At 35.1% G+C, this 18,403-nt stretch overlaps 2 protein-coding genes across 3 annotated transcripts; both read right to left on the reverse strand.

The window, feature by feature from the left end:
• Positions 1–854: 854 nt before the first annotated feature.
• Positions 855–8,819, reverse strand: setd4 (SET domain containing 4). The gene is given in 10 exon segments (NM_001045562.1): positions 855–1,246; positions 1,341–1,464; positions 3,178–3,258; positions 3,675–3,756; positions 3,836–4,010; positions 5,740–6,169; positions 7,988–8,076; positions 8,164–8,201; positions 8,305–8,400; positions 8,501–8,819. Coding segments are annotated over 10 exon segments (1,323 nt in total). The 5' UTR covers positions 8,577–8,819; the 3' UTR covers positions 855–1,114.
• Positions 8,820–11,178: 2,359 nt separating this feature from the next.
• On the reverse strand, positions 11,179–16,692 carry mhc1zea (major histocompatibility complex class I ZEA). Of its 2 annotated transcripts, none has more exons than XM_005170997.6 (7): positions 16,582–16,658; positions 15,774–16,049; positions 15,179–15,466; positions 14,821–15,099; positions 14,694–14,732; positions 11,973–12,008; positions 11,179–11,624 (listed from the first exon to the last, which is right to left on the reverse strand). In XM_005170997.6, the coding sequence occupies exons 1-7, from the start codon at positions 16,643–16,645 to the stop codon at positions 11,569–11,571; spliced, it is 1,038 nt and encodes a 345-aa protein (XP_005171054.1). In that variant the 5' UTR covers positions 16,646–16,658; the 3' UTR covers positions 11,179–11,568. The 2 variants fall into 2 exon arrangements, with proteins under 2 accessions (XP_005171054.1, NP_001083019.2); NM_001089550.2 differs by having other exon boundaries at positions 11,363–11,624; positions 14,608–14,732; positions 16,582–16,692.
• Between the last annotated feature and the right edge of the window lie 1,711 nt (positions 16,693–18,403).

Consider the following 18,403-nt stretch of genomic DNA (forward strand, 5'->3'; position numbering starts at 1 on the left):
TTTTCATGGGGTGAACTATTTCCTATAGTTTTGAGGGTTACTGAATTAAAGGCATACTTCACCCAAAAATTTTAATTTGCCGTTAACCCACATAAGGTTAACTAGGAGACAGAACATATCCCTTAAACAAACATTCTGAGTGGATGTCCCTTGGTCGACGTCTAAGGACAATAAGATGTTCCACAAATTGTTATAAATTTACTTTTGTGCCTGAAGCAATTAGGTTATGTAACAAATGTAGTTAATCGATGGACTATTCATTCATTCATTTTCTTGTCGGCTTAGTCCCTTTATTAATCCGGGGTTGCCACAGCGGAATGAACCACCAACTTATCCAGCACGTTTTTACGCAGCGGATGCCCTTTCAGCCCCAACCCATTATTATTTTATTTTTTATACTTGTTAGGTGTTGATGTTTATTGAGTTAAGTGTGTCATTCTTGTTATACTGCATGTGAAGCACCACCATGTCGAAATGAATTGTTTAATTTAAACTTTTATTAATCCCCTAGGGGCAATTCAAGGACACTAAGGGTGTACTCACACTATGCTATCCAAACTGTGCTCAGGCCTGTTTCCCAGATTGTTTGAGAAGTGTGATGCTCTGAATCGGGCCCTGACCCAGTTGGTAAGAGGTGTGCTAGAGCACGGTTCAGTCGGGCTTTGGCACGGTATGCGCCTAAGCCCTAAACTAAAGACGAGATGTGACTTACAAGGGACTGTTTCATTTGTGTTTATTTATCATTATAAATCGGTTTTAATAACTCTCCCCAAACCTTTTTCCCTTATCTTTCCGAATGAAATGCCTACATTACTACATCGGATCAACTAACAGTACAAAAACAAGCCACGTCCCACTGTTTTCCTCATTTATTATTCCATTTCTCTAGGAACTGAATCACAATTTGAAAAAATGGTCACAGCTTCCGGTTCATGTGGACTTTAAGAGTAAATGATCAAATTCATCCCTTTTTTGGGTGAACTGTGACTTTAAGGACTGTAGATCAACGGTTAGCCCGTATCTGTTGGCTGTACACTCAGTCTTGGCTTGTGTTTAAATGTTGGCAGGCGTCTGATTGGTCAGTGTTGCGAATACCCTACTGTTACCAAAGCGACTATTGTCTCAGGAGGTTTTGGAGAAGCCCTCGTGTGTGTCCCAGAATGTTTTGCTCTTCTCGTCTCAGGCTCTCCACCACACACAGTTGTTCAAGGCCAGACTGGTTCGCACCCTCTTTGAGCTGCGCTAGCTGTACAAATGAAACGCTTGTGCTGTAAGTGGTTTCATGTGTTTAATTAGAAGATGAGCAGCATTAAGAATGAATGGCTTTTAATTAGACTCACCCTCTCTAGTGCTTTGACATTGTCTTCGGTGAGGTTATTGCAAAGCTTCAGGGCAGATTCAATGCACCAGTCTTCTCTATCCTGGCTCACTGCTGCCCCCAACAGGACACTCTTCCAACTGGTACTGCAGAAAGAGAAAATATGAAATGCATGAAGTTCAGAAGATAGATTATAATTTAAATAGATAATACAAATATACATGCAAGATTGTTGTCATCTTTTTTGCTCTGTCTTGTATACGTGCTATTGTATGCCATATATTTAATATTTTTAAAACAGACGCAAAGGAATAATTCACCCAAAATTAAAGAGAACTTTCCCTCAAGTGGTTACAAACTTTAAAGTTTTTTTTTTTCTGGAGAACACAAAAGAAGATATTTAGAAGAATGTTGGACAGTTTTAGAATTGACCTGCATAGTTAATAGGAAAAAACATTAAAGAAGTTAAACACACACACACACACACGATTAATTTGAAATATTTAACCCGTAAAAAAATAACTAAGTTGCAGCTATTTTATTTCCTTTTGTGGCCGATGCGTAGTTAGCGGCGGTGCGAACCGGTCACTTACGGGTTGAGAGCAGCGTGATTAGCGTTTGCCTAAAGCGTTAGTTCTGGCCCCGTGTGTGTTTAACATGCAAAGAAATATGGATAAGACCAAGGACGCGGTTTTAAAAGGAAAGTTTGAGTATAAAACAATTAATGTCACATCACCAGGCTATCCAGCATTTTCCTCCAGAGTTTCATGCCATTTCAGGTGTTTCATTTTTAATCTTTAGACTTTAACTGCAGTTCACTCTCATTCAGCATATTTTCATTCAGGATGTTTTGATGGAATTTGATACCGCATGGCGAACGGAAAGGACTCGCGTGATCCTTTTATGGTAATCAAAAGTCGTTCCTTACATCAGTATTCTCTAATCATATTAAAATCGGAGTATTGGTGTCCATGTAAATTTACTCAGTGAAAGTGGCAGCCTTTAAGCTGCGTCCATGAGCCCTCACATTTCATAAGTTTGAAGTGTTTCCACCTACACGCAACTTTTGTAAAGCGTCTGCTTTATGTTGCTGTGTCAGAATCCTTGCTTGTAAAATACAGTTTAGAACGCTTAGTTTAAGCAAATCTGATGAACGCGATCGTGCCTGTTGATGAATCTGAAGGGATTCCTCGCTTTTTTTCTTTTTATTGGCATTGATTGTTTTGAAATTCAAATGGCACTTACATGCCTGTGTGTGTGTGTATGTGTATATGTGTGTGTGTGTGTGTGTGTGTGTGTGTATGTATATATATATATATATATGTATGTGTGTGTGTGTGTGTATGTGTGTATGTATATATGTATATATGTATATATATATATATATATATATATATATATATATATATATATATATATATGTATATATATATATATATATATATATATATATATGTATATATATATATATATATATATATATATATATATATATATGTATATATATGTATATATATATGTATATATATATATATGTATATATATGTATATATATATATGTATATATATATATATATATATATATATATATATATATATATATATATATATATATATATATATATATATATATATATATTTATTTATTTATTTATTTATTTATTTAGTGTATGTCTGCATGTGGGTTTGAATGTCTGTGTATGTAAATTGAAGAAGTTTTGAAGTGATAAGAAAATGAGCACAGTTTTAATTTAATGGTAAACTACCTCTTTATGTTAGTTCTAAACATATTGAAATGACTAGCATACAATCAAATTTAATGTGTGCAAACAGTGCATTCAGAATGTAAAGTTACTCACTATTGCTGAGGTTTTAGGGACAGCAGTCTCAGTGCAGTCATTAGTCTCCAGGAAGGGCCGTCCATCCCAAACGTCAAGTTTCTGTTGACAAATGAAAGCAAATGAAGCTTGATTTAATGTTGCATTATTAGCATCTTATAAACATGCCAATTCAACAGAATGCCAGAATCTATAATAAAACTAAACGGATTGAGATCAAAAATTCATCAACAGCTCAAACATTTAACAACTTGAGCATCTGCAAAATAGATTTAATATTGTCTATATGCATGTCTACAGTATATACAGATCTATACATTGTCATTTAATAACAAATATAAAAATTATTTGAACAGTAAACTATCTAAAAACTTTCTTACATTCTTACTTTAAGCGTCAAATAAATGTTGCCTCTTAAGCATACAAGATCAAATCAAGCACAAACCATTGCACAGTTTAGTGGTAAATGCCTTGTCATAATAAGCATGTTGTTATAATAGTAAACCAATGTTTCTTACCTTAAAAAGTCATTGTCTTTTAGGTAGAGTAGTTTTTCTTTCAGCTGCTTGTCTTTTTCATCGAGACCCACTTTTAGTGTTTCTACAATAACAACAAACTGTGATCAAAGCAGTTCAACAAGTATTTCATTTTCACATAGTTTGCTATTAACGCTCCTTACCTAAATCAACATATACTACACTGTGGGGGTTGCAAGGGGCAACAAAGCCATATTCCAAAAGCAGTCTGTGATTATCATGAGGACCGTAATTGATGAACGCTTGCTGGAACTTCTTACAGCCATTGACACTTCTAATCTCGTAGCAGCGAGTTTCTTTGTTGAAGCCAGCTTCAACCTGTAAATAAATAAATGATTAAGCAACACTGATTTAAATAATAATAATACGAAATGTTTAGAGCAGCAAATCATACAAGAATGATTTCTGAAGACTAGTTGGCGTAATGATGCTCAAAATTTAGTTTTCAATCAAGGAAGAATAACATGAAAAGAGCTAAAGTCAGAATTATGCGCCCTCCTGTGACTTTTATTTATTAATTTTTTTCAACTATTTCCCAAATTATGTTGAACAGAGCAAGGAATTTTTCACAGTACGTCAGGTAATATTTTTTTTTCCGGAGAAAGGCAATCATTTTATTTTTTTGGGCTAAAATAAAAGCAGTTTGACATTTAAAAAAAATTTAAGGTCAATATTATTAGCCCCCTTAAGCCCCTTTTTTTGATAGTCTACAGAACAAAGCATCATTATACAATGACTTCCCTAATTACCCTAACTTGCCTAATTAACCTAGTTAAGCCTTTAAATTGCACTTAAATACAAGTAGCTAAAAAATATCTATAAAAATATTATGTATTGTCATCATGGCAAAAATAAAAGAAATGTATAATCAGTTATTAGAAATTAGTCATTAAAACCATTAAATTTTGAAATGGCTGTTTACTCTGAAATTAGGTTTACTCTGTCTATACACCCATTTCTTCTGCCCAAATTGATAAAATCTCTGCTTGTGTGATGGACATTAATGATTGGCTGACATCAAATTCTCTGAAACTCGACATGGACAAAACTGAGATCATTTTCATTGGCACCCCAACACTTACCAGCAATATTTCGACCAGTTTCTCCTGTGAGATTGCGGTCTCTCACATTAAAACATCTACTTCTGTCAAAAATGTAGGCATAATCTTCGACTCCACACTCTCGTTTCAATCTCACATTAAATCTGCATTCTTTCATTTACGTCGCATTTCCCAACTTGCTACTGATGAAGGGACGCAGGATGCTGAGACTGTCATCCATGCATTTGTCTCTTCACAAATTGACTACTGTAATGCCCTTTTCATTGGTCTGCCTGCCAGCCTCATCTCCAGATTACAGTACATTCAAAACTCTGCGGCTAGAATACCAAACGTTCTGCTCATAACCACAATCTTGTACGACCTCCATTGGCTCCCAGTTGCATACCGCATTAAATTCAAAATTCTCCTCCTTGCATTTAGATCCCTAAATAGCCTAGCTCTCTCTTATCTTTGCAACATGCTTGGCCCCTACACCCAAACTCGTTCATTACGCTACGCTGATTCTGGCCTTCTCGCTGTCTCTCGTAACCGCCTCTCTTCAATGGGGGCAGATCATTTAGTGTTATTGCACCCAAACTCTGGAACTCTCAACCCCGCTCACTCCGCTCTGCTAATAATATCTCTGAATTCATATCCTTACTTAAAACTCACTTATTTTCTGAATGCTTCACTTCTGATCTGCCAAACTGACCACTTTATCTGATTCACCTGCACTCTGCTCATTTGTCCCTTAGGTCTTGTTTTTGTATTTCCAGTTTGTTATATTTGACTTCCCGTGTGTTTGTGTATCTTTTATCAGCTTGTACTCTTTTTGTTGCATTCTTTGTAAAGTGTCCCTGAGCTCTAGAAAGGCCCTATATAAATAAAAATTATTATTATTATTAATAAATGTGTTTAAATAAGTATTTGTTAGAATAAACAGAAATTGGGGCAAAAATATACATGGGGGCTAATAATTCTGACTTCAACTGTTTATATGATCTTACCTGGACATTAGGGCAGTGGTTTAACAGGTCAAGGTATGGTGCAAGTGCATAGACGTCCTTTTCCCTGGACAGATATTTGCTTTGATCGTGCTCCATGTAAACCGTACGCGTGTTAACGCTACACCAAGCCCACCGCAGTGCATCCTGGGAAAACAGCTCTTCTGTGGGCTGGTTGAAAAGCGGCTGGAGTGAGTGGAAAAACGTTTGCGAAGAGCTGAAGAGTTCCTGAAACTGTTCCTTCTGCTGTGTGGCTTTTTTCTGCAGACTCCTGGGTAAAAGTTCAATGACGTTATCAGGGAAGTACAGAGGGCACGTGTAAGTCTTTGGGAGGATATCAATGTAGGGGTTCCACTCTGATGCTTCTCCATGATGTCTCTCAGATATAAGGAAACAACAAAGAGCCAGAAGTGGAGATATGGGAGGATGCCATCTACAGGTAGGAGAAGAGAGAAAAATCAAATTGATTTCAATAAGATCTTGTACATTCAAATGAGTCCTGTTTTATTTTAGACACAATACATATAATCACAAGCCAAGAGGGGTTCGGGAGGATAAAAAGGACCCACCCTTCACTGACAAAGTCCAAAATATGGCCCTTGCATGAACACTTTTGTCCCATTTATGACTCTTATGCCATCATAAACTGTGAAAATAACCAATAGAAGAAGGCTTTAAGCCTAATTTAACTTTTATAATTCAAATGACAAAATTCTGACTGAGGAAATGATCTGGCCAGTTTGTTATTTGCCTACAGCTGCACAAAATATTATTACAGCACTGATAGCTGCAATGTAGTCGGGATTATCATTGACTAGACGTTACAGTTAACTGTCACACTTCATTTTGATGGTCCATTTGTTGAATTTAAGTTACATTGTATCTACATGCCAACTAATTCCTATTAGATAAGTAGACTGGTAGGTTGGGGTTAGGGTTGGGTTTAGTGTAAGTTGACATGTACTTGAATCTTTTTTTTTTTATAGTCAGTTAAATGTCTGTTGAAGCAGCAATTTCAGCAGATATTAAGCAGACAGTCTACTAATACTCAAATGAACCATCAAAATAAAGTGTTACCCAGTTAACGACATAATGAATAATTTCATATTTTAACTTCCAAATGAAAGTTTATTGTTTGCCTGGGTTTTTAAGACCTGACCATAAAAATTGAGCAAACGTAAACATTTGGGCACAATAAATGAAACGTTTGAGCTTAAACGTTAACTGTACATTTGTACCCAGTTAAAACAATAAAGTGTTAATATTATTATTCGTATAATACTGTGATAATTTAATTTCCGCTTCAAATCAGAAATCTTTGTTCATTAGCATCTTTTGCCTGTTGTATTTTACTATGCTTGTCGTTTTAAAATGATATTTTATGCAGATACGCTCCCCAACAGAATTTACTCTCCAAGAGAATAACTAATCTCCTAATATTATTTATAAAACTGTAATAACTTATAGTTTAAAAGCACAGTTCCAAAAATATACTTTTTAGTAAAATAGTTTGGCACGCACGTTGACAAAATAGTGGTTATTGGTTATGATCCCAATCCGACAAGCTTATCCATCAAAGATTAGTGTATAAAATGCAGTATTTATTATATATTTAATTAAACATAAAATGGGGCGAATAACTGCATAAAGGTCCACTTTTTCCAAAAAAAAAAAAAAAAAAACTCCTATTCAATGTGCTGGCCATAGGCTTGCATTATATATTAAATACAGAATACACACACTAAAATGCCTTCTGTGAATTGTGCATCATTAGTTTACATAGTAAAAAATCTTGTCAGGAAAGTTTAGAGCAAAAATAATTCATTTTATATACGGGGTGAATTGTAGGCATGGGACGATAACTGGCTAAACCATTTCTAAGATATGTATATGATTTACGTTTTAACGTTTGGTTTGTTTGTTTGTTAAGACAACATTATCTCCAGCAGAAAAGATATATAAAGATGTGTTTTAAACTGTAAAGAAATCTGTGTTTTTAAAACAAATGAAGGCAGCAGAAGTAAATGATTCATTGGAATGATATAAAATGTTAAACATTTAAATGTTTCTCAAAATAAAACGTGTTCAAAGGGGAAAAAGTTTTAGTTTTTTTACTCAGATATTTAAAAAAAACTTTTTTTATTGAAGTAACCACAATAGCATGAAACTGAGATTTTTTTATCCAACGTTATCATCCCATCAGAATCTTATACAGGCCCATGCCTAGTGAATTGTCAACTAATTGAAATACCTTTTTATGTAATCAGCCATGTAGCTCTTCAGAACCGTGCTGGTGGTTAGTAGGCATTCCTCAGGTAAAGAAATCAAGGAGTTTTTGGCCTGCAAAAATGATAAAAAAATACATATTTAATAAGGTTTCACATATTTGAAACAAAGTATTGACATATTACTATATCCAACAGTTACCTTGATAGTTTGTGTAGACATTAGCCCCCTGCCAGTATCTGAGGGAAACAGGTTAACTTAAGTATAATATGAGTGGATGGATGGATGGATGGATGGATGGATGGATGGATAGATAAAGTACAATATAAAGTGGTTACTTGCCATGGAAGTTGACAGGAATGAGACTCTGTGAGGTGAATCCTCTTTCATTAAGCCATCTTCTCAAAAGAACAAACTGAGCTTCGTGAGATAAAGTAACTGCAGGAGCAAATGTAAATAATACAGTTTTTTAACGTGTATCATAGTTTACACCATACTGTAATGTTATAGCGGTAAACAGACGTTAACGTTAAGTTACCTATGGAAAAATCCTCGTGTTTTTTCCGTCGTTTTTTCCTCGCTCGTCTCCCAGCACGGCACCTAGTTTTATTCATCTTCAGCGGTCCACATAACCGCGCGAGCTGAAACTTGTTTTAGTTGTAAAACTATAATAAAGTGAACTAGGAAACAAAAACAAAAATTCACATGGCCAAAACACAGCCGGGTCACGTGATAAAGTTCACCTTACGTCGAACCAATAGGAATATCGTATTTGCTAGAAAGGATACAGCTGCGGCCGGAAGTAAATGAGAAACAGTTGTAACAATTCTTACAACGTCTACACCCCCAGCAGCTTCACCTTACTTTCTACCATGTATATTTTTATATAACTCTCTACACCAGGGGAGGCCAATCCTGTTCCTGAAGAGCTACCTTCCTGCAGATTTCAGTTGCTACCCATATCAAACACACCTGTATCAATTAATTAGGACCTGAACACCATGTGATAATTACAGGCAGGTGTGTTTGATTTGGGTTGCAACTGAAATCTGCAGGAAGGTGGCTCTCCAGGAAGAGGATTGGCCACCCCTGCTCTACACCTACCCCAACCATCGATCACAGTAACGTAAAACAGTAACGTTAATTATACCGAGAATTATTAATATTACCCTTGTTAAAAAATCTATAGGATCTTAAAGGATTCCTAAAATTCTAATAGAGATTCTGAATTTTTCTTATAGGATTTTCACTTTGTGCTATGTAGGACTTTAAATCCTTTGGGACATTATGACTTAATGTATTGAAATTTCCTCTTTGTCTTCAGGATCTGAATTAGATTTGTCGAATTATTAGACTGTGATTAGATTGTGTGTTTTAATGGAATTTCACTTTTTTTCTATAGGATATTTTTGATTCTGTCAATTAATTATTGTGTAGATGGATGTTTTTTTTTCGAAGACCTTAGATTTTTCTTAGTTTAATGATTATAATATGAACATATACAAATTACAATGTAATAAACATTTCAGTAAACATATATTATAAATAAACATTTTAAATTAATATTTATTAAATTATCCATTGAATTTTATTAACGTCTAACCCCACCCCAACCCTCAATGTTCATTCATTCATTTTCTTTTGGGCTTAGCCCCTTTATTAGTCTGGGGTCGCCACAGCGTAATGAACCACCAACTTTACCAGTACATGTTTTACACAGGGGATGCCCTTCCAGCTGCAACCCATCACTGGGAAACATCCATACACACTCATTCACATATGATGTGGCGACCCCTGATGAATAAGGGACTAAGCTGAAGGAAAATGGATGAAAATAGATGAAAGATCTTGTGAACCCGGTAACCCCTGACTGCTATTGGATTTGTTTTTCCTACTACAGATGCTTATGTTTATCGAGGTTATCTGACATTTAAAAAAAAAAAACTAAGAAACTCATAGGCTTGAAACACTTAGTAACAGACAGAAACACTTTTTGGGTGAACATTCCTTTTAACCACAGACGTAAATACTATTGCTATTAATGTTACAAAGGTTATGATTATGGTTAGAATCCGCCCAATCTAGCACTGACGACGGATCTATAGGCCTGTGATTTTATCAGCTTTTAGCATGTAAACAAGTTACCAATACAGCAAACAGGAGTCACTAGGAAATGTTTAAAGTGTCAAGTGAATTGAGTGAAATGTTGTAGGCTAGTACAGGCTACCAGAAGGGTTTAAGGAGGTCTTACAGCAAGTATACATATACATGACTGTAAATAAAGTGCTACCAAAACAACAGAAAGACAGCTTCAACCCTCCTTTAGATGCTCTAGTGTTTCTGAACCACATTTCTAGAGATCCACCAGCTTTGCACATTTCCATGTCTCTTTAACCAAACACACCCGATTCAGATCATCAGCTCGTTAGCAGAGACTGAAATATTTTTATTTATAAGCAATAACACAGTAACCATTAAAAAAAACTACTTCATTGTTTACAAAAAGTACAAAAAATCATAAGATGCTCGGTTTTTAACAAAGCCAAAACTATATATTGACCAAGTTGGTTTTATATTTCACATTCGTGACATGCTCCCTTTATTGTTTACTAGAAGTATTTGGCTTGAAATCACATGCAATTATGAAAAACAACATTATTATATATTATTATATTTAATATTTGCAAAGACTACTTTTCTAAAACTATATTAAGGAGAAAGTCTGAATGTGTGAATATAACACCAACTTTATTTCAATAAACCATATTAAGACAAATGATTGTACAGATTAACAGACTTAAACAGAAACACCAAAAATAATATGTACATGAGGACAGTCCTAACAGTACAAACAGTGGTATTCATCAGTTTTTGTAAAGGCACTATAAATAAATATCATCTAAATATTAATTATAACACTGATGCATCTTATTATGAAGAAATATTCATTCGGGCAGGCACTTTTCAGTTTTTGGTAGCCCGAATAGAAATTTAAGTAGCCTAAATAGAAAATACATTATTTATTAAATAAATGAAAACAAAAACATATTTACTTCATAAAAATTTTGCAGCTATAAAAGACATTATTTATATATATATATATATATATATATATATATATAGAGCAGCAGCATGATGGCGCAGTGGGTAGCACGATCGCCTTACAGCTAGGTCACTGGTTCAAGCCACAGCTGCGTCATTTGGCATTTCAGTGTGGAGTTTGCATGTTCTTCCTGTGTTGGCATTGGTTTCCTCTGGGTGGTCTGGTTTCCATCACAGTCCAAAAGACAAGTACTATAGGTGAAATGAATGAACTAAATTGGCCGAGGGGACTGGTGTGTAAATGTAAGTGTATGGGTGTTTCTCGGTTTTGGATTGCAGCTGGAAGGGCATCCACTGCGTAAAACATATGCTGGAAAAGTCAATAAAATGTAAAAGCAAGCTGTGCATGTTATTTTTTAAAACAATACGCCCAAATCTTGGTCCACTTAAAAAAAAAAAATTATAATTGTAAACTGTGACAAATTTGCAGCAGGACATTTAATGAAGCAAGCAACTTGATTTTAGTGCAATAATAAGAAAGCATGTACTTATTTAAAATTGAATTTAAAAAAAATGGTCCGCTGAACCAGGTAGCAAAGAGTGTTTCTCCTCCTTGTTTCCTGCAACATACAGATATTCAAGTCACCAACAAGAAGTAAAAGACAATCACAGGTAAATGTTGTATTGCTACTCTTTCAACACAGCCTGGACATTTCACTTACAGTGCACTTTAATTTAATATTAATTTAAGTTACAATCAAAGAAAATTGTAGAAGTACAGAAGTTTTTCTCCACCAGTTTGGCACATTTTTTTAGTAATACTGCTGACAGCTGTAAATAAAGCTTAACCCTCTCTTTAAGCCCAGTAATGAACAATTGAATATTAAGTGTAAGACATGATGCCCTTAATCAAGCGATTCGGTGCAATAATAAGACTTGTGCCAATCTTTAATTTAATAAAAACTCACCAGAGATAGTTGATATCAAAGAGCATTTCTCCATCCCTGTAACATGCAGATATAAGTCACACCATCAATAAATAAAAGACAATCACAGTTAACTGCTGTATTGCTACTCTCTTCAACACAGCCTGGACATTTGACTTGAGTTGCACTTTGATTAAATATTCATTTTCACTTACAATTAATAAAAATTATAAGCACATGAAAAATGTTCCCATTTCTCAAAAGTGATATAATTTCTCTTAAAATAATAAACCATCAAGACTGATTATGTTTTGGGAATAAGATAAATGGTACGTTAGCCATTTTCAAATGAATAATCAATCAATCATTAAGGACATTTTCATTGTGAAAAAACTTTTCTTCCAAAAATGTTGTAAAAACTATATATATATATATATTAGGGATGTGCGGAGCAGTCGGTATTTGTATTTGTATTTGTTGAGGGGGGAAAAGTATTTGTATTTGTATTTGTATTCGAGTAAAATTCAAAATGGCGCAAAAATATATATTTTTTCTATTACACTTCTAATTTACATTATAGTGAAAGTATTGTTTAATTATACCCATTATATAAATTATAGATATGCAATATTGGCTGTTGTTTTTGAACATGTGATAAGAAATGTCATTGAAAAGAAAATAACATAGAAGCCATTATCTCATCCATGTTTAAACCAACAACTAATAAAATACCATTGTGAATATTATGAACCCCACCACCACCGTTCTTGTTGAAGGACACTGAATAGACAGAATAAAAACAAAACATACTTCAAAAAACTGTTCTTCTTCTGAAAGGACTTCTTTCCAATGCACAGAATTCCAAAAACTAATATTAACTAAATAAATCTAAATAAAACCCTGCCTGGGAGATCTGGCAGAACAAAAGTATTCTATATAATACTAAAAGATACAGCCCTGCTATTGTCATCTGCCTGCCACAAAACAGACACAAAGTTTTTTTTTTTTTACTTTTTTATGTTTGAAACTGACTTGCTGGGGCAGAATGTGGCTGTGTTGATGGTTTGGTGCTTGTGGAGGATTTATCAGAACATAGCTGTGCTGATTGAAGGGATTGATGCTTGTGGGGGGTTCACAGACAGAATCAGGAGAGGATGCTTTTAGTGCATGTGATAATACATTACATAGAAGGTTGCTCAGTGGCACAGTGAGTAGCACTGTCACCTCACAGCAAGAAGGTTGCTGGTTCGAGCCTCGACTGGGTTCTCCCCATGTTGGCGTGGGTTTCCTCCGGGTGCTCCGGTTTCCCCCACAGTCCAAACACATGCAATACAGGTGAATTGGGTAAGCTAAATTGTCCCTATTGTATGTGTGTGAAACAGAGTGTATGGATGTTTCCCAGTGCTGGGTAGCAGCTGGAAGGGCAGCCACTGTGTAAAACATATGCTGGATAAATTGGTGGTTCATTCCACCGTGGCAACCCCAGATTGAAAAAGGGACTAAGCCGAAAAGAAAATGAATGATTATGCATAGAAGATGTTGACAGATGTTTAATATCTCTGCCTCTGCTGATTTCACTTTTGCACATATTATACAGTATCAGTTTGTTTTATCTGCAGCACCACTGACTGTAAAATGCTTCCACACAGAACCTCAAGTTTTATTTATTTTTTACTGGTGGAGGACCAAGAAATGGCTCAGCAGCAGTCTCACTCTTTTTCATGGTGCCCAAATGTATTTGAGGAGTTTCAAGTTAATGAAAAGTGACGGGAAGCTATGCTAAGGTTAACTAGCCTATAGCATATATCTTGCTGTCTGCAAAAGACAGTAATTTAGACGTACCATATAACTCCCATAAGTGCATACTATTCGACACAACTGCAAAAGCATCGTTTTAACCTTTATAAACGAACGTTAACGTTACTCTGTCAACAGTCTATTGTCTAAATTACCGCGCTAACAGAGCTAACGTTGCGTAAACAGAGAGCACACGATTGCAAACTTTAAAAATGCAGCGTAATGGAAAATCCCGAACAAACTCCGCTACAAGTTTATAAACTGCATCTGGAACCCAATTAAGGTACAAAAATCTATTTAACAAAAATAGTGATGCAGTGTAGTATTTTTTTCGCTCAGCCGAGCCTTCTCTGTCTGCTGTTGAGAAGCTTGCGCCAGAGACCTTTTACCTCCGCCCCGCCCTCCGACTGAGCGTCCGTCTCTCTCTCTCTCTCTCTCTCTCTCTCTCTCTCTCTCTCTCTCTCTCTCTCTCTCTCTCTCTCTCTCTCTCTCTCTCTCTCTCTCTCTCTCTCTCTCTCTCTCTCTCTCTCTCTCTCTCTCTCTCATGCACTGTGGTCTCAGGAGGAAACGCTGCTTTTTGATATAGTGTTTTTCTTGCTCCCGAATACAAATAATTTTTCAAGTATTTGTTCGAAATAAGTATTCGTAAAAACACGCTATTCGTGCCTTTCCGAATACCGTATTCGGGTTCGGCTCCACTCTTAATATATATATATATATATATATATATATATATATATATATATATATATATATATATATATATATGTATGTATGTGTGTGTGTGTGTGTGTGTGTGTGTGTGTGTGTGTGTGTGTGTGTGTGTGTGTGTGTGTGTGTGTGTGAAATTGTTAATGATCATTTATCAGTCTATACTCACCATTCTTGTATTTGCTAGAAAATAAACTGCTCCACCAATGACTGCCAGCACTAACAAAACTCCGATTAATGCTCCAAAAATCGTACCTATGGGAGTTCCTGAAGAGCAGTCCTGGCACTCCCCATCTACAAATACAAAAGACATGCATCTTCAATTTTAATCAACAATTTTAATTTACTTTTACAAGGTGCTTTTTCTGTATGCTTTGATTACCCCATTTTTTGATAATTGGTTCCTTGAGGGTTCTGTGGGCCACATAACAGTCATATTCTGCTTTTTCATAGATGTTAGTGCTCTTTCTCAGCTGAAAGGTCCCATCAGGGTTTGGTCTAACTCCTGAAGATTCTACCTCATTATCAGACAGTGCCGTGCGGTATTTCCTTATGGTCAAAATCACATCTTTGGGGTAGAATCCAGTGACCATACAGGTAAGTTTTAGCTTGGCTTTGCCACTGATAATCTTCTTCGCAAACACATGAACATCTGGGGGAGCTGAAATCACAAGTACATTGTTTAATCAATCAGTTTTATAACAATAACCAAATTAATGCTGTACTGTATATAAACTCACAGCCTTCTCTAAGCTCCTGATCTCCATATTCTCTGAATTTGTTGAGCCAGTCCACACACTCTTTTTCCAGGTAGCCCTTGGTGTACTGATTTAGGATGGGCACATTATCCCATTTCCTCTTGGTTGGAAGAGCTTCTTCCACTGGAGCAACCCACTGAGAATCCGCATCATCAAAGGCCAGGAAGTTTCTTCCATCATAGCTGTACTCATCAATGCCTTTAGAAAATCGGACATCATTGCCCTGACTGTCAATTTCACAACCATGTCTCCACTGAAGAACATGAACATCTGAAACAGACACCAAAAATATAAGGCAAAAATTATACAGACATAACGTTATATTAATATAATTAATACAGGCCAAAAGTTTTAATGGTTAAAAAGGTCTCTTCTGCTCACCAATCCTGAATTTATTGATCAAAAGTGTAAAAAGTGTAATTTAAAAAAAGCTGTTTTCTATTTGAATTTAAAAAAATGTAGTTTTATAAAATGTTAGTGATTTGAAAAGTGAACCTGCATCACTATAATATGCTGACTTGCCTGTTCTTTTGACCAGTAGTGTATATGCAGGGTAAAACTGATAACCATTCCTCACCTGAATTATTATTGTGTCTCATTCGTTCCATCAGAATTTTGAGATTCACATTAAACCACTGTTCTTTGCTCTTTCTGGACTGGGTGCCTTTTTCCCAGTAATCTTCCTGCATTTTCTCTTTCATCCAGTGCTGTTTGGGAATCTTCTTCTGCTCTTGGCTGTTGTAATAGTCAATCTGTCTGTCATCAAGCAAACCCATTGCAGTGAATTCATAGATGCCCGGCAGGTGGACAGGTCTGGATAAAGCTGTGTATATGTAGTAGAGGGAGTGTTTTTCTGTATTAAAAAGAGAACAAAACATGAAGATGTCAAAACACATGATCCACATGATTATTTTTAAGAATACATTATGAAAGTAGCGTCATGATGGAGTGGTGACATCTGACCATCACAAACAAATCAGGTTAAATTGTTTTAAGATGTTTTTGTCTTTTCCTTTCAACCTATAGACCAAGTATTGCAACATCTGTAGCTGTTATATTCATTGCTCTTATATTTGGCACAGCTGAGGTCAGTTAAGTCGCTAGGGGGGTTTCGATCAACGGTTTAAAGTTTGAGCAAGCACAACTAAAAGGCGGCACAAGCAGGAGGCTTCATAACCATAACCAGCACACACCATAAACAGGCATATAAACCCTTAAGCCATTTTATACCAATTTTAGGCGATGAAATAAGTAGGCTATAGAGTAATAAGCAACTTGAGAAACAACAATGACGTGGATTAATTTTTTCTTTAAGTATTTAAGAATTATCCTAAATAGGCCACCTAAGAGTAGCTAATTTTGAGTCAAAATAACAGAAAACTCACCGGTCCAGGCTGGTACAACAGTAAAGAGCATCACTACCGAAAACAGAGCGGCAAAAACAGCCATTTTGCAGCCTTTTGAGGTCGCGGCACATGTATTTGGTCTATTTCCCCTTCCAGTACCGTATGGCAAGCCGTTTTAGCACTTAAACCTGACTATCCATGTCAGACTCTATGCCGAAAAGAATAAGAATGAATGAATATCTGTAATTATATATTGACGGGTAATTTTTATTCGATGAGTCAGAATGAAAATGAGAGATATTTGCAATGCTGATTGTACTAAGAAATCAGACATCTGCATTTTGACTTGTCAAAACTCAATAGGGTAGGCAGAGCTATAGTGTTTCTTCCTATAGTGATACACTTCCGGTGAATGGTATATGTGACTTTTTTCCCATTTTATACGGTTCCTTTTACAGCATATATATAGGCCTATATATATATATATATATATATATATATATATATATATATATATATATATATATTAGTATTCATTAAGTATATATAAAATCTGTAATTCTTCTAGTAGTAAATTATTTAGAGATATCTTTAAATATAAATATATAATAACTTTTAATATCTCTTAATGGATTATGAATAGTAAAAACTCTGAGATATCTTGACTTATTATCTTTTATTATAAATGAATATCCTGAATTTGCACAAGTGGCAACTCAATTTGTGATAGGCCTATCTCTAATTTAATTGTCACTAGTAAAACTGTAGAAAAATCTCTAATTACATGTGCCTAATCAAAACTCAATTGAAGTAAATTTTTTTTTTTTATTGAACAATATGACTAGTCACAAGTATGGAGTGTTTAATGCTAAAACGGCTTGCCATAGTGTCTTCTGTGATGGCTGACGAAGATGTTGAACCGTTATGGGACAGTCAAAATTGAAAGCCCCGCCCCCTGAAGAGCGTAAAATACCCTTTTCACAAGCCTGTTATGACCCATGACGCGTTTAACGGTAATGATAATATATGGGAAGTACCATGTTCACAAACAAAAATGGTTCAATGATAAGCCTAATATTTATTTGTTTAAAATAGATTTTAAGCATTAAATAGAAACCCTAAAAGACACAAAAAACAAAAAAAGCTATGAGAATGTATGCAATTTTGAAATCCTTCTTGTACAAATTTTTTTTTGTAATTTTTATATCCCCTGTAATTTAATTTTTATTTTTTTTTCTCTGTTCTTTCGATGTAAAAAAATGTAAACATTGTATTCCTCATTTTTTGTATGCTATTGTTAGTCTATGCAATAAAAAAATAAATAAAAAAATGACGCGTTTACCGGTCATCAGCATCTTAAACTCTTTAAAGTTTTTAATATTTTATATTAAAAAACGTATGAACATTTATATGTATTTATGTATGTATTATATCATTGCTTTAAATGACAAAAAAAAAAAAAGAATTACCACTTTTGAAATGTTTCTAATGCAGCAGGACAACAAATTTGAGGTTGTTCTTTCTACCGTCATCGGTCTTCTGAAAGACTTTATAACATAATCGTGGAGCTTTTATTTTAACATTTGAGCAAATAAGATTGTAAAAATGTTTTGTTGTATGGATGTTCTCTCATTCACTGCGCTCTAAGTTTTCCCAACTACGACTCACGTAATGGACACCATAGAATCACGTGTAATAACTGTAAATAATTCTCGTTAACTTCCAGCCGCAACCATATCCTAAGTATAGTAACAACCTTAAAAGGGCGCCATTTGAGGGAGCGAGGAGTAGTGATGTCCAAGTGCTTCCACTTAAAGGGACAGTTTAACCAAAAATGAAAATTGTCTTCATTTACTCACCC

This window comes from Danio rerio, chromosome 1 (assembly GCF_049306965.1).
Source record: "Danio rerio strain Tuebingen ecotype United States chromosome 1, GRCz12tu, whole genome shotgun sequence".
In the NCBI taxonomy this organism is placed as follows: Eukaryota; Metazoa; Chordata; class Actinopteri; order Cypriniformes; family Danionidae; genus Danio; species Danio rerio.

Excerpts from the sequence above, each read along its gene's own strand:
- mhc1zea (NM_001089550.2), bottom strand. The coding sequence starts at position 16,645 with ATGGCTGTTTTTGCCGCTCTGTTTTCGGTAGTGATGCTCTTTACTGTT. Across the intron at positions 16,050-16,581 it reads TGTTGTACCAGCCTGGACCG|AAAAACACTCCCTCTACTAC; the intron begins GTGAGTTTTCTG and ends TTTTTAATACAG. Across the intron at positions 15,100-15,178 it reads TCAGGAGCTTAGAGAAGGCT|CTCCCCCAGATGTTCATGTG; the intron begins GTGAGTTTATAT and ends TTGTGATTTCAG.